General features: G+C 33.5%; 1 protein-coding gene across 6 annotated transcripts in view; it reads left to right on the top strand.

The window, feature by feature from the left end:
- EPHA7 (EPH receptor A7) overlaps window positions 1–23,437 on the top strand; it is a 171,041-nt gene that overhangs the window by 58,241 nt on the left and 89,363 nt on the right. For all 6 annotated transcript variants that reach the window (XM_036024484.1, XM_028510666.2, XM_028510665.2 and 3 more), the window contains exons 4-5: window positions 3,593–3,748; window positions 4,595–4,930. In XM_036024484.1, the coding sequence (XP_035880377.1) occupies window positions 3,593–3,748; window positions 4,595–4,930 (492 nt within the window). The remainder of the gene's footprint in view (window positions 1–3,592; window positions 3,749–4,594; window positions 4,931–23,437) is intronic.

Here is a 23,437-nt window from a genome sequence, read left to right as displayed (position 1 = left end):
ATGTATACTAAGTTTTTTCCTATACATACATATCTATAATAAAGTTGAATTTAGGAATTAGGCACAGTAGATTAACAATGATAACTAATGATAAAATAGAACAATTATAATTGTACTGTAATAAAAGTTATGTGAATGTGTGTTCTCTCTCTCAAAACCCTGTTGTGCTACACTCATCCTTCTCTTGTGGTGATGTGAAATGATACAATTATGAGATGAAGTGAAGTAAATGAGGTAGGCAATGTGACATGGTTAGGCTACCCTTGACCTCTGACAGTACATCAGATGGAGGGTCACCTGCTGTGGGTGGCCCTGGATCATGAAGCCATGCCAATTGACGGTGGTAACAGAAACTGCGGAAAGCAAAACCCCAGAAAAGGGGGGATTCTTGCACTTCTTTTTAATAATAGCTTCCTTAAAAGTTAAGTCAAAACTGTCTTGTTACAAGTCATTATTTTCAGTATTAACTGAACTGAAATAAAATATTAGTTCAAAGAAAAAAATGTGAAGACTTTGATGACCACATTTTTTCCAGTATTGCTTCTATGATTATCTCTTTAATAACAGCTATGCACGCACTCATCATTTTGCAGGCATCATCAGTGCCAGCATTCACAGTGAGATCGAGAGAACCTATTTAATATATATTCTGCAAGGTGTGCCAGGCTATCATTTCATAGTTCTCAAAATTAAAATAGTAGCTTTAAATTAGTAAAAGGGTATAGTCAGAGACAATAGGGACACATTGAAAATTAATTTGGGGTATTGCTAAAGTGCTTGAGAACCATTGAATAAGTGCCAAACTTTGGCTTATTCAGCAGTCAGCACTGATAGAATAGCATATGGTTGACTCTCGGTAGTCCTGTGTTCTAAATCCAGCTTTAACTTAGACAAACGGAATGATTTGAAGAACTCAGGTTACTTTTGCTTCAAATCTGTTTTCCCATCTGTTAAAGTGGTAGCAGAATTTAATGTGATTTGGAAGTTGAATGATAAAGATTTTAAGTTTTTCACATTAGATACTGTATATATTCCATAAATCATGTATGTTGAGCAAAAAATGTACCTTGTTTGTGAGAAAAATGGGAATAAGCCTTTAGATAGAGGCTTTTATTTGCAATGGGAGAATGAGTATTCTGAAGGAATCCACTAGGTAGTTTGCTGCCTAGTCATTTCAGAAGACTCACCTAAGTAGATGTTAAATCATGTTGCCATTGTGTTCCCCGTCTCCCTGCTTCCTGTCTTCCTCTCCCTGTGAAAAATAAGTGCCCACATAACATCAGCAAAGACTCTCAATGTTAGCCCCCCACTCTCTCTCTCTCTCTCATCTCTCTACCTCTCTGTTACTCTTTTTTTTCTTTTTTAATTCTTTGGGTCTTAATGTTGTCAACCTGCAGATTGTGAGTAAAGCATTGCCTTCTCTATTTTGTGGATGTCATATCTGAAAATTGAATTACAGATAATACTTAGAGCAAGTAAGAAACTTCTTACATAAAAGAAAGGAGTTTCCATTCTGAGAAAGCTATGCTAAGTTCTTTATTCTAGCAGTTCACCATTCTTATTTTTTTCACCTCAAAAGAAATTTTATTTTTTTTTACTTTAACTTGTCAATGCTTCTTTTCTTGAACAACTTTATCTTCTGTTTGATACCCAGCTACATTCATATTAGAAACTTATTGAAAACTACTTAGAGATTCCACTTGGAAGTTATAATCGTGCAACTAAGATGGGTTGAATAAAAGCCTACCCATATATATGCCAGATAAACTTTAGGAACTGTTATTATCTCTTATTTTACAGAAATTCTCTATCCTGATGGAGTTTGATTAAGAGCCAAAAAGCTAACTTCTTTAAATGAGACAAAATTTTAAAAGTTTCCAAACTACCACTGTAAATAAAAATCTTTCTTTCAAATACAAAATCAATTCACCATTCTTTTATGTGGCAGGATCATATCTGTAGAAACATTTTTGTGTTATATGTTTGATATATTATTTGAATCTCATTGTTCTCTTTGTGCCTTAGATTTGTAGTGATTGCTACTGAGAACATGTAAAGATGCCTTAAGTTTTTTGCTTAATATGCTATAGGAGTGTTTTCCTCTTCTATGAACCAAGGAAGCCAACTAAAGGGAAACTGGCTCAGAGGGCAGCTGTGAATAATAGATTTGCAAAGAAATGATTGTAGTTCTGTTCCCATATCTAATATTGATCTATCACATTATATCATATCTTTAGATTAAGTTTCTAAGTTATCTAAAATATCTATCTTATTTGTGTGAAACAGTTTTATTTTCTTGAAACTCTGAATATGATTTTGAGCTCTCAGTGAGTCAGAATTATACATTAAATATTCAGTTCAGCATGTGAACAAAAGCAGAGAATGTTTCAACTTTTATTCTGGAGAATATACCTTTTTGATAAGGTTTTTTATCCCCACCAAAGAGCAAAATGTGATTAAGTTACCAAATAATTCTCAAGTTAAGAACATTAAAGAAACTTGAATCTAATAAATTAAAAGTTATAATTTAATTTATATTAACTATTCACTGATCTTTATAGATATGATTTATTAATGTCTATTACATTTGAAGGTCACTAGAACTTAATATTCATTTAAAATATGAAGGACAAATGGGATTTATTTAATATATTCAATGTATAATACCATCAATAAATAAAAAATAGTTAAAATAATAAAAAATTTAGTTTGCTTAATTTTAATTAAAAATATATAAAATATCCAGTGATAGTAAATAGTTCAAGGTTACTTGATTTAATAACAAAGAAGATGTAATTGAATAAAAACTACTTCACAAGGTGGTGCTAGAGAAGTTCTCTGTACCTGTCTGTCCCTTGCTGAGAGCAGTTGCTGTGTTAGCATGACCAGACCCCAAGCCTCTCCGCAAAGGAGAGACAGCCCTGGTCTGTTTCCAGCTGATGGCTTTCTCCTTGATGCTAGTGGAACAGGTTTCTCCTGTATATGAGATTTCGTTATTTTATGAACAAGGAAGTCACTTAGTGGAAAGCAACCTTCCTTTTAAATTAAATTGGTTGAAATTATATTTTGAAATTTCCTGAAAATTTGAAAGGAATACATTTCTATCATTTTTCAGATGAAATTTTTAAAACCATTATTTCTAGTAGATGATTAAAATTATTTTTATATTTTACGTTTTAACTCATATTTATACTTATGCTTAATGTATAGCTATAGTGAATAAAGAAACATAACTTCTAAGTGTGTTAATACAGTTCAACACACAGCTAATTGTATTGAAATCAAAGTTACCCTTAATTAAATATCCTAAGATTTTGTCTGAATAAACTATGCTTGTGTTCAGTTTTGGGCTCTGGACTTTGAACTGATGCCAACTATAGAAACAAGTTTGCTGTATATTTTTTTATTACTTTTGTCCTAAAACGCAGTAGTATAACTTGGGTTTTTGATACATACAACAAAATTTTAATCATAAAGAGCTTGTTTTTCAAAAATCGTATTTCATATTTTATTCTTTGCTAAATATTACTATAGTTTTGGAAAGTTCTGCTTGGTCTCATATTTGTGTTTTCACTTTCTCTTGCATGCCCAGCCTGTGGCCGGGGGTTCTACAAGTCTTCCTCTCAAGATCTTCAGTGCTCTCGGTGCCCGACACACAGTTTTTCTGACAAGGAAGGCTCTTCAAGATGCGAGTGTGAGGATGGATATTATAGGGCTCCTTCTGACCCACCCTATGTTGCGTGCACAAGTAAGTCCATAATAATAAAGTTAAAAAAGGACTTTCAGGTCCCTGCTTCTCACTTGTACTGTTGTGACATCATTGACAGGCATACAATTTGTGAATAAAGTCTTAATTATTATTAACTATTTCGAATTTTTCATGAACCTCTAAGGCTAAACAGTAATATAAGATACATCTTACTTCAACTTCAATGTAATTTTTATGTCTGTGAAGCCAAGATGTGTTTTAGTATTTTTCACATGTATTTTACAGGAATCATAAAATAGAAAAATTATTTGAGTCTTACATGTGTATAAAATTCAATTAAAAAGTAATGGCTTCTAAATTAAAATTCTATTACTAAATAGAGCAAATCACACATCATGGTCCTTCAATTAATGAACGTTTGAGAGACCCAAATCCAAACCAAATTCCAGACAGTCTTATAAATCATTCTTGAGCACATTAAAAATGAATAGATGTATTATCTGTTATATGGTTGAAAGGAAAACCATTTTTTTAAACAACAGTACAACTGTTTTTTTTTTTAGGAGAATTAACTGTTCTTTTTTAATTGCTTGGAAGTAAAGTAGCTAAAGGCCGTGGCAAAAGTACAAAGACAGTTGTTATCCTGTTTTCATTTTGACATATTAAATGGAAAATAAATAAAGCCTCTTGCCAAGTGAATTCAAGGAGGCTTTTATATAGCTTCTCTAGGAAAGGTAATGAAATGTTTATGTGAAAGAAAGCATTTCAACTAGTTTTCTGTATGGTAATTGAGCCACTCTCTTAGTGCCCCACATGGTCCTTCCATTCATTTTGTTTGCTTTTTTCCTATCATGTTTATTTGTTTGTTTGGTTTGGTTTCCCAAGGGCCTCCATCTGCACCACAGAACCTCATTTTCAACATCAACCAGACGACAGTAAGTTTGGAGTGGAGTCCTCCTGCGGACAATGGGGGAAGAAACGATGTGACCTACAGGATACTGTGTAAGCGGTGCAGTTGGGAGCAGGGCGAATGCGTTCCCTGTGGGAGTAACATTGGATACATGCCCCAGCAGACTGGATTAGAGGATAACTTTGTCACTGTCATGGACCTGCTAGCCCACGCTAATTATACTTTTGAAGTTGAAGCTGTAAATGGAGTTTCTGACTTGAGCCGATCCCAGAGGCTTTTTGCAGCCGTCAGTATCACCACTGGTCAAGCAGGTATGTTTTTTTGTTTGCCTTTACTGACTGAATAATGTCTCTACCTAAGTGAGGTGTCTCGCTTGAATATTTGGTTAACTTGGCTACACAGAACTCAATTATTCCAGCTTGTTGATTATTCACACCTTTAACTTTTCTTTGTTATTTCTCCTGCTGCCTGTTAAACCATTACTAGACTCATTAACATCTCCTCCAGAGATCTGGTAGGAGAAATAAAAGGGATAAATTGTAAACCAGTTAAGACTGCTCTAAGACAAGAAAGTCTGTTCAAAGATCCAGAGGAGGAGGGTGTATGTATTGGATAAAGTGAAGTGAAGGATATTTCTTGCATTTTTACATTTTTGTGTGCCCAGTGTTCGTGATCAGAATGTACATGATAATTGGGAATAATGAAAGAGTTGGTTACACTGTCTCACATAGTGTTAATCAATTTTTTATGAGACAAAATATGATATTAAAATATAAGGCAAGTCTGCATTAAATTTTCTGTGAGAAAATTTTAAGTTCATCAGTAGATTTATGATGATGTTAATGTTTATAATATTGAAATAAGCATGTAAGTGATCTCATGATGGCTTCATAAGAAATTAATTAGGAAATATAATAACCATGATTATGACCTTTGTAGTTTAGCCTAAAAGTAATTTTCACTTATTTTCTTAACTGACAGAGTCAGTCATTCTTCGCTCCTCCAAGTATGTTTTAGAAAGTACAAATTGGAAAGAAAGCTTCATAAATTGAAGACTTTATATGCCTTCAGAGAAATCTTATTACTGAAGGAAGTTTCAGAAGTTGAGGACTTTCCTAACCTTTTGAAAATCCTTGCTGCTGAAGGAAGATACTAGGCGGTAGGTGTAGCCAGTGCTACATCATCATCATCAATACAGTGGAACTCTCACTGGGGTCTTGAGTTGTGTGAGCAACATAACAAGCTTATAACAAGGTCTTCTTGATCTTTGGCTGACTGTCAAAAACCAGCATTATCCCAAATTCCTGGACATAGACTAATCTAGTCTTCATTTCTATGCCAATTTTAACAAAACATTACTTATTTAAATTATATCTGCAGAACAAAAACTCTGCATCTGGTCTCCTGCTTACCATTTTGAACAGATTAGTCAGTTCTTATTCTTAACGTTTCTTTTTGATATATAAAATCCTATTGCGCATCGTGTCTCCCGTGTAAAAACAGATGTCTGAGAGTAAAACAACATAGCAGATTTTAAATCTTCAAACATTGGACAAAATAAATAACCTATTTAACTGATACTTGGATTGAAATATTTTATTTACCCTTACTATATTTACCAGTCTTTTAAAATGTCATTGTCATTACATATTTTGTATTGCTATATATTTAAATTTGCCCTCATAACTCCACAGTGAGTGTGTTTGAGACACTTTAGGTTCATAATTGTGACATTATTCTATCTTTGGCACCATTAACTGGACTCTGAGGTCCACTGAGCTAGAATAACTGCTTTATTCCTGCTAATATCAAGTATAAAAAGGGACATTTTAATTTTTTTAATGCAACATAAAGATGCTGAACTGATACCATAAATAGAGTTTGCCAAATAGGTTGCATTTGGAGTAGGTTTTCTTGCTCTTTAAAGGTCGGTGTTTAATTTTTCAAGTTTATGTTACACTAGCTAAATGGGTCATAGATTTTCCATAAATTTTCGAATCAAATATCTCACAGTGGTTAGGTAAAGTGGCTTTGGGCATTGATTCTCTTTTGGTTAAGAGCAAACTAGATTTGTTTCCAAGGGGAGGAAGTAATTTAAATGTGCAAAAATTAAATTGTGATGGTTGCACAACTCTAAATATATTAAAAATATTGAATTGTATACTTACCATGAATGAATTTATGGTATGTAAATTATATCCCAATAAAGCTATTAAACTTTTTATGAAGAATAAATATAATAAAGTTCAAAAGCAAACTAGGTTTGCACTTTTATATTGAAATATTAATGTACAATTGCCCAGTCTCTACCATGTCTCAAACACGAGAAACCCATGAAGTTTCACTGTTACACTGTTAGCTTTTTCTGTTAGCATTTTCTACTTACAAAAAATGTGTTTAAAAATCGCAACAAGCTGTGGCAATTTTAAAAGTTTTAATTTATTTTTAACAGAAAATTTAGAATATGTTAGTGACTATTGTATTACTCAATTTCTATAACCACATCCCCCTCACCCCCCACAAGCTGCATCACCAATATATGTGCTCTTTTTAAAGGGGGAGTGATTTGACACTCTGTCTATGCTCATGCCAATCATGGAAACCTACGGTGACCCTTGACACTCCCATTCTCCATTAACCAAACAGCATCACCGCCCACCTAATTTATGCTGCAGTCACTACAATAATCAGTTTAAATCTTGATCTCTGGTTTGTTATCCTCCTCATCAGCAATCCACTGATGCCTAGTATAAAAACAGAATCTGCCTGTGAGGGGTCAAGGACACAGAGTAACAGTGGAATATAGGCAGCCAGTGTTTGAAGGCAGTGTGTGCACTCTGTCATTCCATTTCTATTAAGTTTGGAGTCTGGAGCTCAGGACCCTCCATAAAAATGTTTGTGGAAATGGAAATACTTTGAATACCTTCTATCCTTCATTCAGGGCAGTAGTAGAGTTTGGGGGGGTTAAAGGATCTCTGTGCTCCAGCCCCAGTCCTGACACTTAGGAGGTATGTGCTCATGGATGAATCACTGAAGTTCTTTATGAATAAAATGAGGATAAAATACTGTTTGCTTCCTGTATTATCCTGTTAAATAAGACTATATTAGAGAAAACTTAAAACTCTTTACTACTACAAAAGTGTTATTTCAGTGAGTAGCAAGATGAATGCTGATTAGTCCTCTTTTTATTGAGTTTATTGGGGTGACACCAGTAAATAAGATTAAACAGTATAGGTTCCAGGTACACAATTCTGTGACATGTCATCTGTACATTATATAATCCTTTATTTATGCAATTCTTTGTGTAATGTCAAAACAAAATGTTCTCAATCTTCATTTATTGCAATATGGGGGGAAATAATGGAGGCCCAGATTGCTTTGGGTAGTATGGACATTTTAATGATGTTAATACTTCCTATCCGTGATTGTGGTATATGCTTCCATTTATTTTTGTCTTCCTTAATTTCTTTCTTCAAATGTCTGATAATTTTCCAATACAGGTCTTTTACATCCTTGTTAAATTCAGTCCTAGGTATACTTGTATGCAATTATAAATGGGGTTGTTTTCTTACTTTCCCTTTCTGACATTTCACTACTGATATAAAAAAAATACAGTAGCACAATTCTTTCTGTATACTAGCTGTACAACAAATGCTGTGCTATTAATTCCATCAGGGTTACTAGTCATGCACAAGAAAAATTAAACAATTTTCCAAGAAGGAAAGCATTGAGATATGAATGGAAAAGGCATAGGGTTTGAAATTTGATGACAGAAGTACTTAATTTTGGACAAGTTATGTTATCTCTTTGAACTTGAATTTTCTTCTGAAACAGTATCGTACTACTTGACTCCTCATACCCTTTTGGCTGTAATTTTATTGTCCTTTAAGAAGCTATTAAAATAACTCTGCATTCTTAATTTGCCTAATTTCCTTTATGTTTTCAAGTGCCCAGATCTTATTTCACTGTCAAAATTAAGATTTGCTTAAGTAGAAACTTTGCCTAGATTTCTGTAATGTTTATAAAGTGTTGAATGAAATATAAGTATAGTTATATAACATACATAGTAAAAATTACTTTTAAAAGAGACAGTGCCAGAAGTCATCTTCTGTTTGTCAGAATATCATTACTCATATTTATTAATGTTACTCAAGTGACTGTTTTTCTCATAAATTAGTTCAAATCATTGTTTTCAATAATTTAAAATTGTAGTCCAAGTTATAAAGAAACAAATTCCATTTAAGTTTATATGTTTTGATATTTCTTAGGAATGTATAAACTTGACATAATTTTAAGTGAGTTTGATGTTATGAAAAATTATATTGCTTGAGAGCATTTACTGATTATTTTAAATAATATTAATTCAACAGCCTCATAAAGTGAAAAAAAATGTAAATGCAAGAAAAGTCTACACTACCACCACCAACAACAAAAATATTTTATAGAAATAGTTTTAGTGTTGTTACAACTTATGTATGTACTCACATTTAAGTAATCTGCAACAGAAAGATCAACTGAATGAGATTCATTTAACAGTAAAGCATTCAAAAACAAATTTCTGTTCATTTCTAGTTATTTTATAAACCTGATATACCTGAAAGGCAGAACAAATCCAGTCATGTTAATTTCATGCCATAAGGCATGATATTTTAGAAAATTACATGCTTTGTTTAGCAAGTAGGTGTTTCAGATTATTCTAGTGACTTTTAATCCTTTAACACTTAAGTATTTTTGTGGTGCCATTAATTTAAAATTATACATATAGACACATTAACAGTTTTTCTCTAATGGTCATCAGTAATCAAAACGTGACAGGAGACCCTGCAGAAAAGCCAGAATTCATTTATAAAAAATTGTGTTTTTATTCTTACACAATTAAACTTCAGTCACCTTTCAAATACTGTACGTTTGATGCAATACACGTATCAAGATGTTTTTCCCATTGCCCAAAGCAGTTTTGGATTCAATTGTGTTGCCTTTTAGTGCTTCTGCTGTTTTTTGTTTTACCTCTTTCACATGGCAAAAGGTTTTCCTTTGAAGAGTTTTTTCATCTGGGGAAGCAAAAAACAGTCACTTGGGACCGGATCAGGTGAAGAGGGAAGATGGGGCATGGGGGTCATGCTGTTTTTAGTCAAAAACTGCTGAACACTCAGCGTGGTGTGGGCAGGTACGCTCATAAATCGCCCATCATGAAATCATGGGCAAAACATTGAAAGAATCTTCAAAAAAAAAGTCACTGAAGCAGAACATAGCCTCTCCCAACAACACCAGCTGTGCACTGATATGTATTGGTTCCTAAGCCTGTACTACAAGGGCCCCGGCCCTCAGAAGATAATTCCATTTTTTGGCACATACCCCCTCATACATAATGAGGATTTTTTAATAAACTTAACCATATTTTACATGGAAAATGCAGCCATGTTGGCATTAATACTGACAACCACAACTTATTGAGTGCTGGTTATGGGCTAGTCATTTTATATACCTACACAGTATATTTATGTTCCAACTTGCTATGGAAATTAAGGAGAAAAGTGTGTCTTTGTGTGATTCAGTCTTACAGTAGGTGTCTCATACATTTTCTTATAACATTCTCCACATATTATTTGGGAACTGTTTGTCTTTCCTGTTAGACACTATTTTCTTACAGTGTCTTCACATTGTTCACATTATAAGAAAACAGTGATGTTCTTATTCTCTAGCCCCTGTAACATACTGGGTTCAGGGTACGTGCTCAGAAAATCTGTTGGATAAAAATTCTTTATATAGTATTGTAATATGAAAAGAGACTTTTTAAGATGATCAAGATTAGTATATAAAGGGTTAGTTTAATTCAAATTCAATATAATATTATCTAAATTCAATGAATACATAGGATAATGATTTCAACTATAAAAATTTTGTGATTTGGACTTGAAACTATAGATATATTTAAAATCTTAAAATGAGTTTTTAATCATAGCTTGGTATTTAAGTAGAGGTTTAGGACAAAAGCTTAAAGTAATCCTATTATAAAATATTAAGATGTGAATAACCTTTAATTGTGAAAACTTAGAATTCTTCATATTTTGAAAATCTGAAAATAGAATTAATTTCTATCTTTTTATATGACATTGAATGTAGTAGAAGCATGAGTGGAAACCAAAATTTGAGTTCTTTTTTATTTGTGCTAGGATTACTATTTTAAGCATATAACACCATCTTTTCATATATTATTTTAATATTTTTTCTGTTTAGTAGTATTTTTGTGTGCTTCCAACTATAGTATATAGCTGTCCTGTGATTTTTCTCAATTAAAATATGTGTAAACAACCTGTGTTCTCATTCCCACACTTTCACATTCATCCCACCTCCATATTCTCCAACTCTAGTATCTTTATGAGCTGTCGGATTCACCCTTTAGTGAACTATATCTGCTTTTGTTGGGGTTAGGGGGAGAAATTGATCTTTATACTGCTCAATGGAAGGATTCTGTAAACTTTTGAAAGACACCTAGTAACAGGTGTTTTAAATGGCCTTTCGTATTTTCAATTTAATACATCTTAATCTTGTCTTAAATTTTGATCTCAGAATTGCTATTTTGTGGATAATCATATTTAAGATCTAGGAAGGCCTTAAATCTATTCATTAGCTTAGTTTTAATACTGCTGTGAACTAAATTGTGTCCCTCTAGCACAAATCTTATATTAAAGCCTTGACTCCCAACTGTATTTTGAACATAGAAGCTATAAGGAGATAATTAAGGTTATAAGTTTGAGGACCTGATCCTACAGGCTTAATGTCCATATAAAACACACCAGAGCCCTGGCTGGTGTGGCTCAAATTGAGTGCCAGCCTGCAAACCAAAGGGTTGCTGGTTCTGTTCCCAGCCAGGGCACATGCCTGGGCTGCAGGCCAGTTCCCCATAGGAGGCATGTGTGAGGCATCCACATATTGATGTTTCTTCCCCTCTCTTTCTCCTTTCCTTCCCCTCTCTCTAAAAATAAATAAGTAACATCTTTAAAGAGAGAGAGAGAGAATATGTGAGAGAGTTCACAATTTTATTTGGTACAAAATAAGTTACAAGTTCTGTCCCTGGTTTTTCAAGCTTGACTAAGTTCACCATATTCTTGACAATATTAAACTAGAAATACCTCCGTGTTTAAGAAGTGAGTGCTGTTTCAGGATTTTCTAGTGAAAAGGTTTTTAAAATTTGATATTTTGGAGATTTAAATTTGTAACTTGTTAAATTTAAGCTCCCTCTAAAAAGGTTGTTCAAAAATATATGACTACCCATTAGAATCATTATCCTGGAATAGTCCATAATGATGGAATTACGTAAAGTAGTTCTTATTATATGTGTTGTTCTTAATAGGAGATCCTTCATTTTGCTGTTGGTTTATCAACTAGAGATTGAAGCAATTTAAAAATGCATCCACTAGAATATTATTGATAAAGAAATAGCCACTTTACTTTTAAAGACAAGATGTTTGTTCAGTTAAGACATAGAAATTTTGTTTTAACTGAAATATGACTAACCAGACCACCTGCTCTTTATTTTTAGAAGAAAAATATACAAAATAAAAAAAATAGCATGTACTTAAGTACAATATGCATTTTTTTATTGTACCCCCTGGGTCAGTATACAAGGTCTGTCCAGAAGGTATCCAGCCACATACTATGGGAAATAGACGCACTTGAAGAAGATACAAGATACAAGAAACCTTGTATATAGGACAATAACACCTTGGTCCCCTTCAAAGCACCTTGGGACCTAACACAGTTCTCCTAATCACCATTAGCTACCCTGTTGTATTTTCCTGAATCTCATTAATGGTCTGAAATCTCTTCCCTTTCAAAGGTAATTTTAGTTTTGGGAAAAGCCAGAAGTTGCAGGGTGCCAAATCTGGGCTGTAGTGGAGCTGAGTCACCTGGGTGATTTGATGTTTTACCGAAAAACTCCACATGAGATGTGATGCACGAGCAGGCACATTGTTGAGATAAAGCTGCCAATCACCAGTTGCCCATAGCTGTGGCCTTCTGAATCATCCAAATAGTTTCTGCAGAGGAATGTTCAAGCCTAATGCAAAATTGATGCAGATTCATTGCTTTACTCACTCAATCATTTTGAATGAGATGAACACACTGTTATACATGCTCACTCAATGGCGTCTACCACCCCCAATGACTAGTACAGTGAAGTTGTCATTGATCAAGCATGCACATTCCAGTCCACTCTCCTTGGCTGCCAGGTTACACTGATGTAGGGCAAAACATTGCCGTTATATTAATAATGGCTGGAGTTTTTCTGGAAAGTTCTTGTTTATTGAATTTGGTCCCTTTCTAGAGATAGTAAACAAATAATAAAAAGTAAAACATATAATATGGTGTCATATTACTATATTAAAAATGCAAACTAACCCATTTGTGAAATATTTTTAATTTGAATTGAGTCAAGAAGTGATTTTTCCTTAGTTTAACAAAACTGGTTACCTAATTTACTCAGTGTTCTTTCACAGCATGAAAAGGTTTTTTATCTGTGAGTTGTTTGCTTAGTTCTTATAGAGCAAACTATTGTAACCATTTCCCTAAAGTGTTATTAAAGGAATAGCATTGATTTTTTTTCTGAAACGGACACAGTTTCAGAAGAAATTTCATTTAATAGTTAGAAATCAATATGCTGTATTTCAGAGAATGAAAAGCCAGTGGATGGTAATTTCATACATTATTTGTATATAAACAAGTAAACTTAATGTGAGTTGATGATAATGATGATGATGATGATAAAAACTTGGGCCCATAAGTTTGAAGCACATATTTAGGTCCCCACCCAGTCCTATTTCCTACACACTGCTACACCCAACCATGCCACATGAAGCTCTGGATAAACTTAGGGACAAACTTTGAGAAAGGTGGAAGGTAGCATTTAAATTGACAAGCATTTATTTGTTCTGTTTTTAGTACCACTGTTAAGAGTGTAAATGTTGATTATTTTATTTCTTGCTTCATTGGTAATGAATCGAATCAAATTTGATTCAGACAAGTAACCTGGTGGAATAATGCAGAGTTACCCACAAAAACATCTGTACTAATCAACCAATGTGGTAAATTAGAGCTACAAGGAAAAGACATTGATCCAAGAGGATTATTAACAGTTTTAACCAACTGACCTAAGTAATAAGGTGAAGGAGAAAACACTATCAAGATCTTGCTTTTCACATCTGTCTGTTAATGCTGTCCACGCCTGATACTTGTTTTTACTGCAACTGTTTTATGACTTAGGCTCCCTTTGTACTATTGTAAGAAAGAAAAAGGATCAATTATGTGGTAAAAACCCAGGAAAAACTATCCGTATTTCCTGCACTCCATTTACAAAGAGGTTGGTCACAAAGGAAGTAATAATTGCTGCAACCCAACAAAATTAATCAGGGAGAAAGCAGAGTGGATGATGCATGTTCCTGCTTGTGGAAGACACAGAGAAGGAGATGTGAGAAACAGCTTAGCTTTAATGTGCACTTCTTAATTGTCCATAGCATGTTGACATTAGATCATTAGTGTCTCCCAATTTTTAATAATGCTTGATCATGAACTAAAGCATGTAGAAAAATGTACATCATTTTCTGGGCATAATATTCATAATGGCAATCATATGTGATAATAAATGCAAAGATATGGTTAAGCCATTTCATTATTGAATAGTTTATGAGCAATTGGTGCTAATTTTCTTAAACATCACACCTTTACCTTTTGTTACATCATACTATAATGTGATCTGATATATTTATGTATATAGACATGTATATTGACATTAGTTGTATGTACTTTTTTAATTCATACATTTTATGAGTGCACATATATTCCTAAGAGAATGGACATTAGGATGGCAGCGGAACCTAAATGTTATATGTCTGAGAATCATAACCCTCTCTGCACAGTGAGTTAAAGAATAGTCTTTCTTGGAAATAGAGATAGAGGTATAATTAAAAAGTTTAAGAGAGAAGTTGTGAGAACACCAAGGGTGAGGAGCTGATGGAATGTGAAGAGCACAGGAAGAAGACCAAGCTGGAGTGGCAAGGCCAGCTGGACAGGTAATCTGTGACAGTGACAGAAGGATGGGGTGGTTCCTAGGTCAGTGGACTGCAGAATGAAACGTTACAGGAAGTCAGTGGAATGAAGACAAAAGAAAGTCCATTAAATTCAACAATTCTGAACTCTGAGAGACAATTTTGTTCAACGACTTGGGGTACAGAATGTTGTGATCATTTTTCATGGTTGAAAACAAAGCCTGACACCAGGGCACACGTGGTGTGAGTGCTCCGTGTTGGTGGCATTGAGCTGTAAAAGATGACTCTTTATGCTGATTTCATACAACATTCATCAGACTGGCAAAGGCTCTAAGACAGAGAATGAGTCTGAAAAAAATTACTGCCTTTTTCCTTTTCCAATACATTATCATAACCTTATTTTCTCCTTGTTTTGACATCTTATCCTGTTTTCCTTTTGCATATCCCTGACATCACTACCAACCCAAATTTAGCCTCACATAAATTTCTTTGTTGAGAACTTGATAATCTCAGAAGTAGAAGTCACAAAAGAAAAGCTGTTAATTGTATAAAGATAAACTATGCATTTATACAATGTCTCTGCTAATACATTTATCATTCTTAATATTAAATATAGCTATCAATTCAAATGGCTTGTCATACACATCTCATTAAGATTAGGTCTGTTAGTATATTTAGTGTATACATAGTATATATGTATGTATATAGATACATACACATGTAGATGGATCAATACACCCATACACTTATATTTTTGTTGTGCTTTGGGTTTTCATATTTCTTTCTCCTGGGCATTTAAAATTATGCTCCATATTATGTGCTCCCTTATAAAAAAGTAGGGCATCCACCTCAAAGTTTGGAAGCTTCATTCTTGCTACTTATAGTATGTTAATACAACAAAGCCTTTACCTTTTCTTTTTAGTCACATCTCCTTTACTTTAAAAATTAAATAAGCAATGAAGAGATAGTCATGATGCCACTTCAACAAACACTTGGCTATTAATATGATTTGTAAGTCACTTCTGGTGCACCTGCTGCATTAAACACTGGTGTTACTTTTGAAAAGATACTAACTGGCCTCCTTTAGAATGCTGTCTGGCTACTTTGGTGTTTCATTATTTTCTTCAGTCCAGGGGTGAAATGGATGAATGGCTCTTAATTACATTGTCCTGGTGACTTTTTTTAGCCCATTTTTGTGGATAAGCATCAGCTAATCTGACAAATCATGAACAGTTTACTTTATAGTTTGGTTGGGATTAAGTTACTAACTGGAACCTGCAGGGAACAAAAAGAGCAATGTGTGCTGATGAAATGCCTTGGGTATTTGCCACACCTGCTTTCAATTTTAATCAGTAACCTTTAGGAATGGAGAAATATAAACAGATGATTTTCTGACAGACGTATATCTATACATTTACCTGTAGCACTTCAAACACAACTGGGCCCCATGTATCAAATTTACATACCTAAAATCTAATTGTATACTTCCTTAAGAGTTTTCACCATTTGGAAAGAGCTTCTCTGGAAACATTTTTTTTTATTTTTTTAAAGATGTTAACTCACTTCCCTGAGGTTTACACACACCACTTAGAAGTAGAGTTAACATTTGAATGCTCTGACTATGCTTTATTCTTTTTAAAAATTTTTAAATGTTTTATTTATTTTTTAAAGGTTTTATTTATTTATTTTTAGAGTGGGAAGGGAGGGAGAAAGAGAGAGAGAGAGAAACATCAATGTGTGGTTTCTGGGGGCCGTGGCCTGCAACCCAGGCATGTGCACTGACTGGGAATCGAACCTGCGATGCTTTGGTTCGCAGTCCACGCTCAATCCACTGAGCTAAGCCAGCCAGGGCGAAACTTTTTTTTTTTTTTAACTTACAACAATGTTAGAAATATTCATGAGAATTAGGAAAGAACATTTGTGATGAGCCCTTTAATTGCCTATAGGTAATAATACAACATAAGTTTTATTATTTTGATTGTCTTTTGATTTGAAGGATTTTTATTTGATACTGGAATGGGTGATTTACTAAGGGGAATTTGACTTCATGTTTTTTTAAGTTTAAATAAAACAATGTAAATTTTTGGAAAAGTTACATAATTATAGAATTTGCAATAGTACATTAATATTTATGTTATTATTTAAAGATTTCTGTTGAACAAAAGTATTTCAACTTTTATGCTAAGGTTAATATTTTGACAGTAATGGTCCTTTTTTGTTTATTCCGTATACCAGCTACCCGACAGCATGGTTTTCATGTCTACAATCCAGTTTGTCCTTACAGACAAGAAAACCATTAGGCATTTCCTTTACACAGGTCATTAAAAGCAAACTGTGTTCATTAGTGAATGCAAGCAAATTAGTAACATGTAAAACCCTATCTTCCAATAACTATCATTTAATTGGACATTTTGTTTCATTTTTCTGCTCTTCAGTGTATAATAAACAGGGCTAAGAGAACCCAGCATGGAAATTAGATTTAGTATCCCTCTGGGTAACTGAAATTACCCTGCTGTTGTTATAAAACAGGGTTTTTAAAAAATTATTCTTATACTATAAATAAATTATTGACAGTAAAGAATTAATGGCACATCCAGGAATACTTTTTTTAAGAATGATGATGTGAAATGTTTTATACCACCTGATTTATCTAATTTATAACTCTGTTTTGATTACCCCATCAGGTCTTTCATCTGCAAGGATTACACCCTGGGGACCAGTCAACTTATTAATTCATCACTTGTTCTCTGTGATTGCAATCCCCATTATAGTATGGAGGTAGAGTGATACCCTCTCCTGAAAGCTGCCAGCCAACTGGTTCCAGTCTAGCTGACCTTTTTTCTTTTAAGATTTTATTTATTTACTTTCAAAGAGAGGGTTAGGGAGGGAGAAAGAAAGGGAGAGAAACAGCAATGTGCAAGAGATAACATGAATTGGTTGCCTCTCTCACATGCCCCCAAATGGGGACCTGGCCCGAGAACCACAGACATTCAGTTCACAGGCCAGCACTCAATCCACTGAGCCACGCCAGTCAGGGTGTGGGCTTTTGTTTGTAACTATGATCCTAATGGCTTTTCTATTGGCTTCTGTTTCCAATAGGTTATATTACAATCTACCTTTGTCTTATGGTATCATGATGAGGATAGGGCAGCAAGAGTGAATTTCATACCCACAATTACAGAGTTTTATAAAAAGGAAAGACCTGCTTCAAGTTAACCTGTAGGCTTCTGTAAAATGCCTTTTGATTTATCTGTCACCTGATCCATCAGCAATGAATAATTTTCATGGAAGGTGCACTTTAATTACATTCCCATTTGACTTGCATTATCAAGCCCTATCTAGGTAATTAATCTCACCAAGTATCCAGTTGCAGCCTTTATTGCTGGCAGGCGGGCTCCTGAATTATGAGTGCTTGAATGGGTCTTGGGTCTTTAACCAGGCAGACCCTGAAAGAGATATGGAGTCTTCCAGATGCTGGAACCATGTCTTACAAGTTTTTTTCTTAGATGTTGTTATTAAATTATATTTGACATCACAAGTACACTTCCATATTCAATGAGGTCTATAGATTATTGTAATCATCGAAAGCCTTCTCTTCTAGGTATAGCGAGTCTGCATGTCATTGTGTATGTTGTGGACACGTGCTGAATTGTTAACTGTCGCTAACTTTTGTATCAATTTGCTGATATAAATTTGCCACAGACACCACCTTAATGTAAGCATAATCCTTAGGTGATTTTTTTGGTTAAAAGATGGTTAGATCAAAATTAACATATTTTCTACATTATACTCTGTTTTCTACAATTTTCTTTATTTTGAATTAACAGATATCTCACCTTTTATGTTTTGTCTTTTTATTTTGATGGGATTCATCCCTTCAATACTTACATTGATTAATGCCAAAGTTCAATGATATTACCAACTTAGTTTAAACACACATGCATAAAATAATTCTAAATATGTAATTTGCCTTTCTGTTATAGTCTTGTTTTATATTTTAGTGAACACATGAAATAAGTGTTTTATAATTTTCTAACTTAGAAGTTATGTTTGTAATATATATAATGTTTTATTTCTCTACTCTGGAGACATTTTTTTAAATATTGGGGCTCCTTAAAAATCAAGTAAAATGTCAGTTTGAAAGTAATCTAAATATCTGACAACCTTTTATGCCTAAATTGCCTGGAAGAGAAAGCAGTCCAATCTGTAGTAGATGAAGTAGGATATTATGTTTACTCAGTAAGATAGTTTGGAAAATTTAGACTGTTGATACTGAGAAAAAGATGAGTATGTTTCTAGCTTCTACTATCCACCCCTATATAATTAATTAACTCCATAAGTCTCTGCTTCTAGCCCTTACCTCTCTCACAAAGAAAGCCCTGCCCTATAGGCAGGTTGTTTAAGGATATAGGTTGTGATTTAAATTATAAGTATTCCATCATCAAACCAAAACTCGACATAGCTAAAATTTTATTTTATTTTAAAAAATACTTCTTAATGTGTAACATCAATTTGACTTTTTGTTTTTTATGAAAATAATTGAACACATTTTAATGTGCTATGTATTAAATATGGACTCACAAAACATTTAACATTACTTTATAAAAATCACATAGTATTTCTTTATCTAAGTATTTCCCTAGTTATTTAAAAATGAACTTTTGGGTATTTTTTCACAGTAATTTAATTACAAGAATATACAGATATTTTACCATCCATGTTATTTCTGGAATGGAGATGCAGTAACTTAATTTAATATTATTTTTATTAGAAATGTTCACACTAATTGCTTGTAAGCTACAGGACAGTTGAACTCAGGATTTAAGTAGTGAGGAAGATTCCTTACTGAATGGCTCGCTGTTACGAATTCCTCAGTAAAGTGTGTGTGTGCGCGCACATGTGTGCACATAAGCACCTGCACACCCACGTTTGTGTATATCATGTATGAATATGAATGAATTCATATTATAAATGTTGAAGAAATTATTTTCTCTATGATTATGCTATTAACATATACTACCCCTAACAATTGGACATATAGAGTATCTTAAATAGATAGATTTCCTCCTTAGATAGATATTAATATCCAAACAATTTATGGCCTTTTAACATCTGTCCCTACCATTGAGTTTCTTTTTGGCACTTCTGAATGATGAGAGTTTATATTTTTCAGTAAATGTTCCCTGTAACACCATTTTGAATTGTGAGTGTGAAAATATAAATAATTCAATGTTTACAGATAAAGGAGTCAAAGCTTAAATAAGAGAGATTATTTGAATAAAATCTTGTAGTGTGTCAGTAGGGTTCAGAATTTTAGGAATGGTTTGTTAAGCAAAAACATTTTATCTGAGTTGTCTTGCTTCTCTAAGTGTAGATCCCTCAGTGTATTGGCTTGCTAAAAATATGTATAGCTTAGGCTGTTTGCACAGTCAAATATATTTAGCTTAGCAGATTACTTACCTACATCAAAATAAAACCTGTTTTTATATAATAGTTCATATAGAAAAAATTAAACTTAAAAGGCATATCGAACAAGCTGGACTTAAAACTCTGGATTTAGACTCAGAATGTTTCAGTCCAGGGTCTCGAGTTGTTTATGACCTTGGATGAATCATGCAGTCTCTCTGTTTTACTAGTTAATATCAGTGTTACATGAAGCAATGCATTAAAAATTATTTCATAAGATAAAAACAATTTGCAGTTTTCAGTTCCTGGTATTGATACACTAGAATAAAATATTGACCAGCTGTGCTATAAATTTAACTGACAAAATACAATCTTGATAAAGTTAGCAAACTAATGCAGATTATACTACCAATTAATGTTGGCTTAATTCTCATAAAATGTAACCCTCTCAGTAACCAAGGGTACAAAAATAGAGACATTTCTATAAACCCATTTCTAGGCAAAATCATCATAATTCAGAGAATTCCAGGAATTAATGAGATATATTAGATATAATTGGTTTCTTAAAATTAACTTTGAATTAAGAAGTATTTTGTACTAAATTAGTTTTCATATTGTTTACTGTTAGGGAATTGTGGTAAATATCAATGTTATCTTTTACCCATAATTTTTTTTAAATTAAGTAGTATGAAGATATGTTGACACCTTATGGTACTATTGTGTTTTTATGGATTAATATAATTTAACATTTAACCTTTCATAAAATTTAATTCTCTAGATATATAAATAAATATTATAACTGCGTATAATTTTCTTTACTGCCCTATAAAAATATAGGGCCTTTTCCACTACTGGAATCAATTTATGTTTTATTTTGTGAATAAGATAATATAAACTTAGAAGAAGATGATTTGATAGAAATAAATTGAAAAGATTTTAAAGACCAATAAGCTTTAGTTGTTTCAGTTTTTAAGGAGATTTTCTAGTATGTAAGTTCACTAAATAATAAGAATAAAAATGACCCATTTTTGGTTTTGATTATTATTTGATATTCAGATATTATTGATAACTTCGAAGAAGTTCTAGATATTTGGGAACATCTATGTTTGAAATCTAAGCCTGCTTATTACAAACTGGAATAAGAAACATGATTTATTGAAATACTAATTTAAAGAGAAAATTTAATTTTAATGGTATAAAATCATGAGAATACTCCCTTATGTAGTTCTGTATGAGCTTATTAAAGTACCAGGAAATTGTTCTCATTTAATACATTTGATTGGTTTCCACTTTTCCATTTGGTCCTTTCTTTGCTGGCTAGAAAATGAGCCCTTGAATACACCTTCATGTCCACACAACTTGCTTAGATTACTTTAAACTTTTGGAGGGGTTAGAGGGAAGCAAAAACTAGGAAACCAAAAGGTACAAAACATTTTTTTAAAAAAAGGAGAGAGAAGAACATGCATTCTATTGTTGGACAGTTCCAGACTGACCTATAACTCATTTTTTTGGTAGAGGTGGCTTTTCTATTTCTATCCCCAGGGGGTGTTGTTGATGGGGACTTTTGGCAACATAACAGTATCCTTGAGGCTCCTATTCTAGACTTGTATGCTGTTTGACATGTTAGTTCTTTTACTCCTCCCCCCATCCTCCTCTTTTTCTCTCCCCTGTTGCCCTCCCTGCCTTCCCATTTGTTTTGGTGGCCAGCAGCTCAGCACGGGAAAAGGCTTGCTCCAATATAAAACCACTAGTTCAGTACCACAAGAGTCACATACATAGTGAATGAAGAATGACCTGTTCCCTGAGAATTCATTTCTTTGCCTCCGGGATGTCACTGCTTGTTTTGTCCTGTGATACTTGTCCTTCTAAGGTGCACCTAACATGAGAGCTGCAGGTTTGAGATCAGTGGTGAGAACAAGACTTGTCTGTGATACTGCACTCTTACCAGCTTGCTGTGACAGAAATCTCTCAATTTTGTCCTGAGTACATTTATACAAATATGAATAAGTGGTTTTTTTTAAAAAGTAGTTGTTTGGGTCCCTTTCAAAACAGAGCAAAGACTTGCTTTCAGACACCTAAAAATTCTCGTAAACAAAAAGCAGCACTACCCCAAACTCATTTTATATTTGTAAAAGTAGCTCTTTCTAAAGGTAGATTTGGGTCAAAGAACTACCCACAGAAAAGCAGGTCGTGTTTCTAATCTGTATTCCAAAGAATAAAAGTGGAGTCTTTTGTCACAGCCTTATTCAACCACTGTGTAAACACATTCATTTACTACAAGATCTTGTGATTTTGACCTTTTGGAAATGGAGTGTGCTCGCTGGAACCTCGCTTTTGATCATTAGCAATCTTTGGCGTTAGTGAGCGATCTTATTCTTGAGGATCTTTCTCTAGTGTTTTCAGTCTCCCAGGGGAGAAAAGTGAGGTTTTGAATTCTGGATTTGAAAACAAAGCAGCAATACCCTCTTCTGTTGTTTAAGATATCATCTGTGAAGATGCTCACTTTAGTGAATGTGCCTTCAGCCAAATACAGCAAAAGGACACCATTGTCACTTTCAGTTACTTGTTTATACTTCACAGGTGCCTTTTTCCTGACCATTCCCAACCCCTATCTCTACAGAAGGCAAACAAATGAACAGGCTGGCTGGTATAAGTTTCTTTGTTTTTTCTTTCTTTCCTGTAGTATATTATAAGAGATATCCAATGTATGTCACTCTAAACATCCTTCAGGTTGATAGTAAAATTGAGAAACTTGAAGAAGGATGTGCCATTCAAAGCAAGAGATTCCTCTTGGCTGCTTTAGCAGTACCTGCTAAAGGAGCTGGTTTAGGGGGAAAACTGTTCTGTTGTTAAAAGGTGTAGAAAGGCTTTATCTAACTATACATTTAACTACCTACTAAGTTTTCAAATGGATGGACACACTGTGTCAAAGCAATTTGTAACATGGCAAATGAACAGAATCTGAAACTTTTGTGTGTGAATTGATCTTGCCTGGTTTACTGGTGATGAAGTCACTGAGGTGTGTGTGTATAAGACACATTCCTCCCAGCAACCCTAAAAAAAATCAAGCACAATATTGTAAATAAAGTTATATGATGGTTGTTATTATTTTTCTTTATATTAAAAGGCTTTATGAAAGTTGAAAGGCTTAAATGTTTTGGCACTCAAAACACTAAATGAATTATTTAACTTTATTTCCTTTTATAATATACTTTAAGTATGCTTTTAAAACACCTAAATCATAATTAAACATTATCTATTTAGTATTGAATAACAAGGATAATATCTGTTTCTCTTCTAGTTTTTAGAGAGAAAGATGCATCATATGTCCATCTTGGATTCATGTTCAGATCAGTGTAGAGTATCAAA

This window comes from Phyllostomus discolor, chromosome 4, assembly GCF_004126475.2.
Source record: "Phyllostomus discolor isolate MPI-MPIP mPhyDis1 chromosome 4, mPhyDis1.pri.v3, whole genome shotgun sequence".
In the NCBI taxonomy this organism is placed as follows: domain Eukaryota; kingdom Metazoa; phylum Chordata; class Mammalia; order Chiroptera; family Phyllostomidae; genus Phyllostomus; species Phyllostomus discolor.
This window is presented reverse-complemented; position numbering and strand designations above follow the sequence as displayed.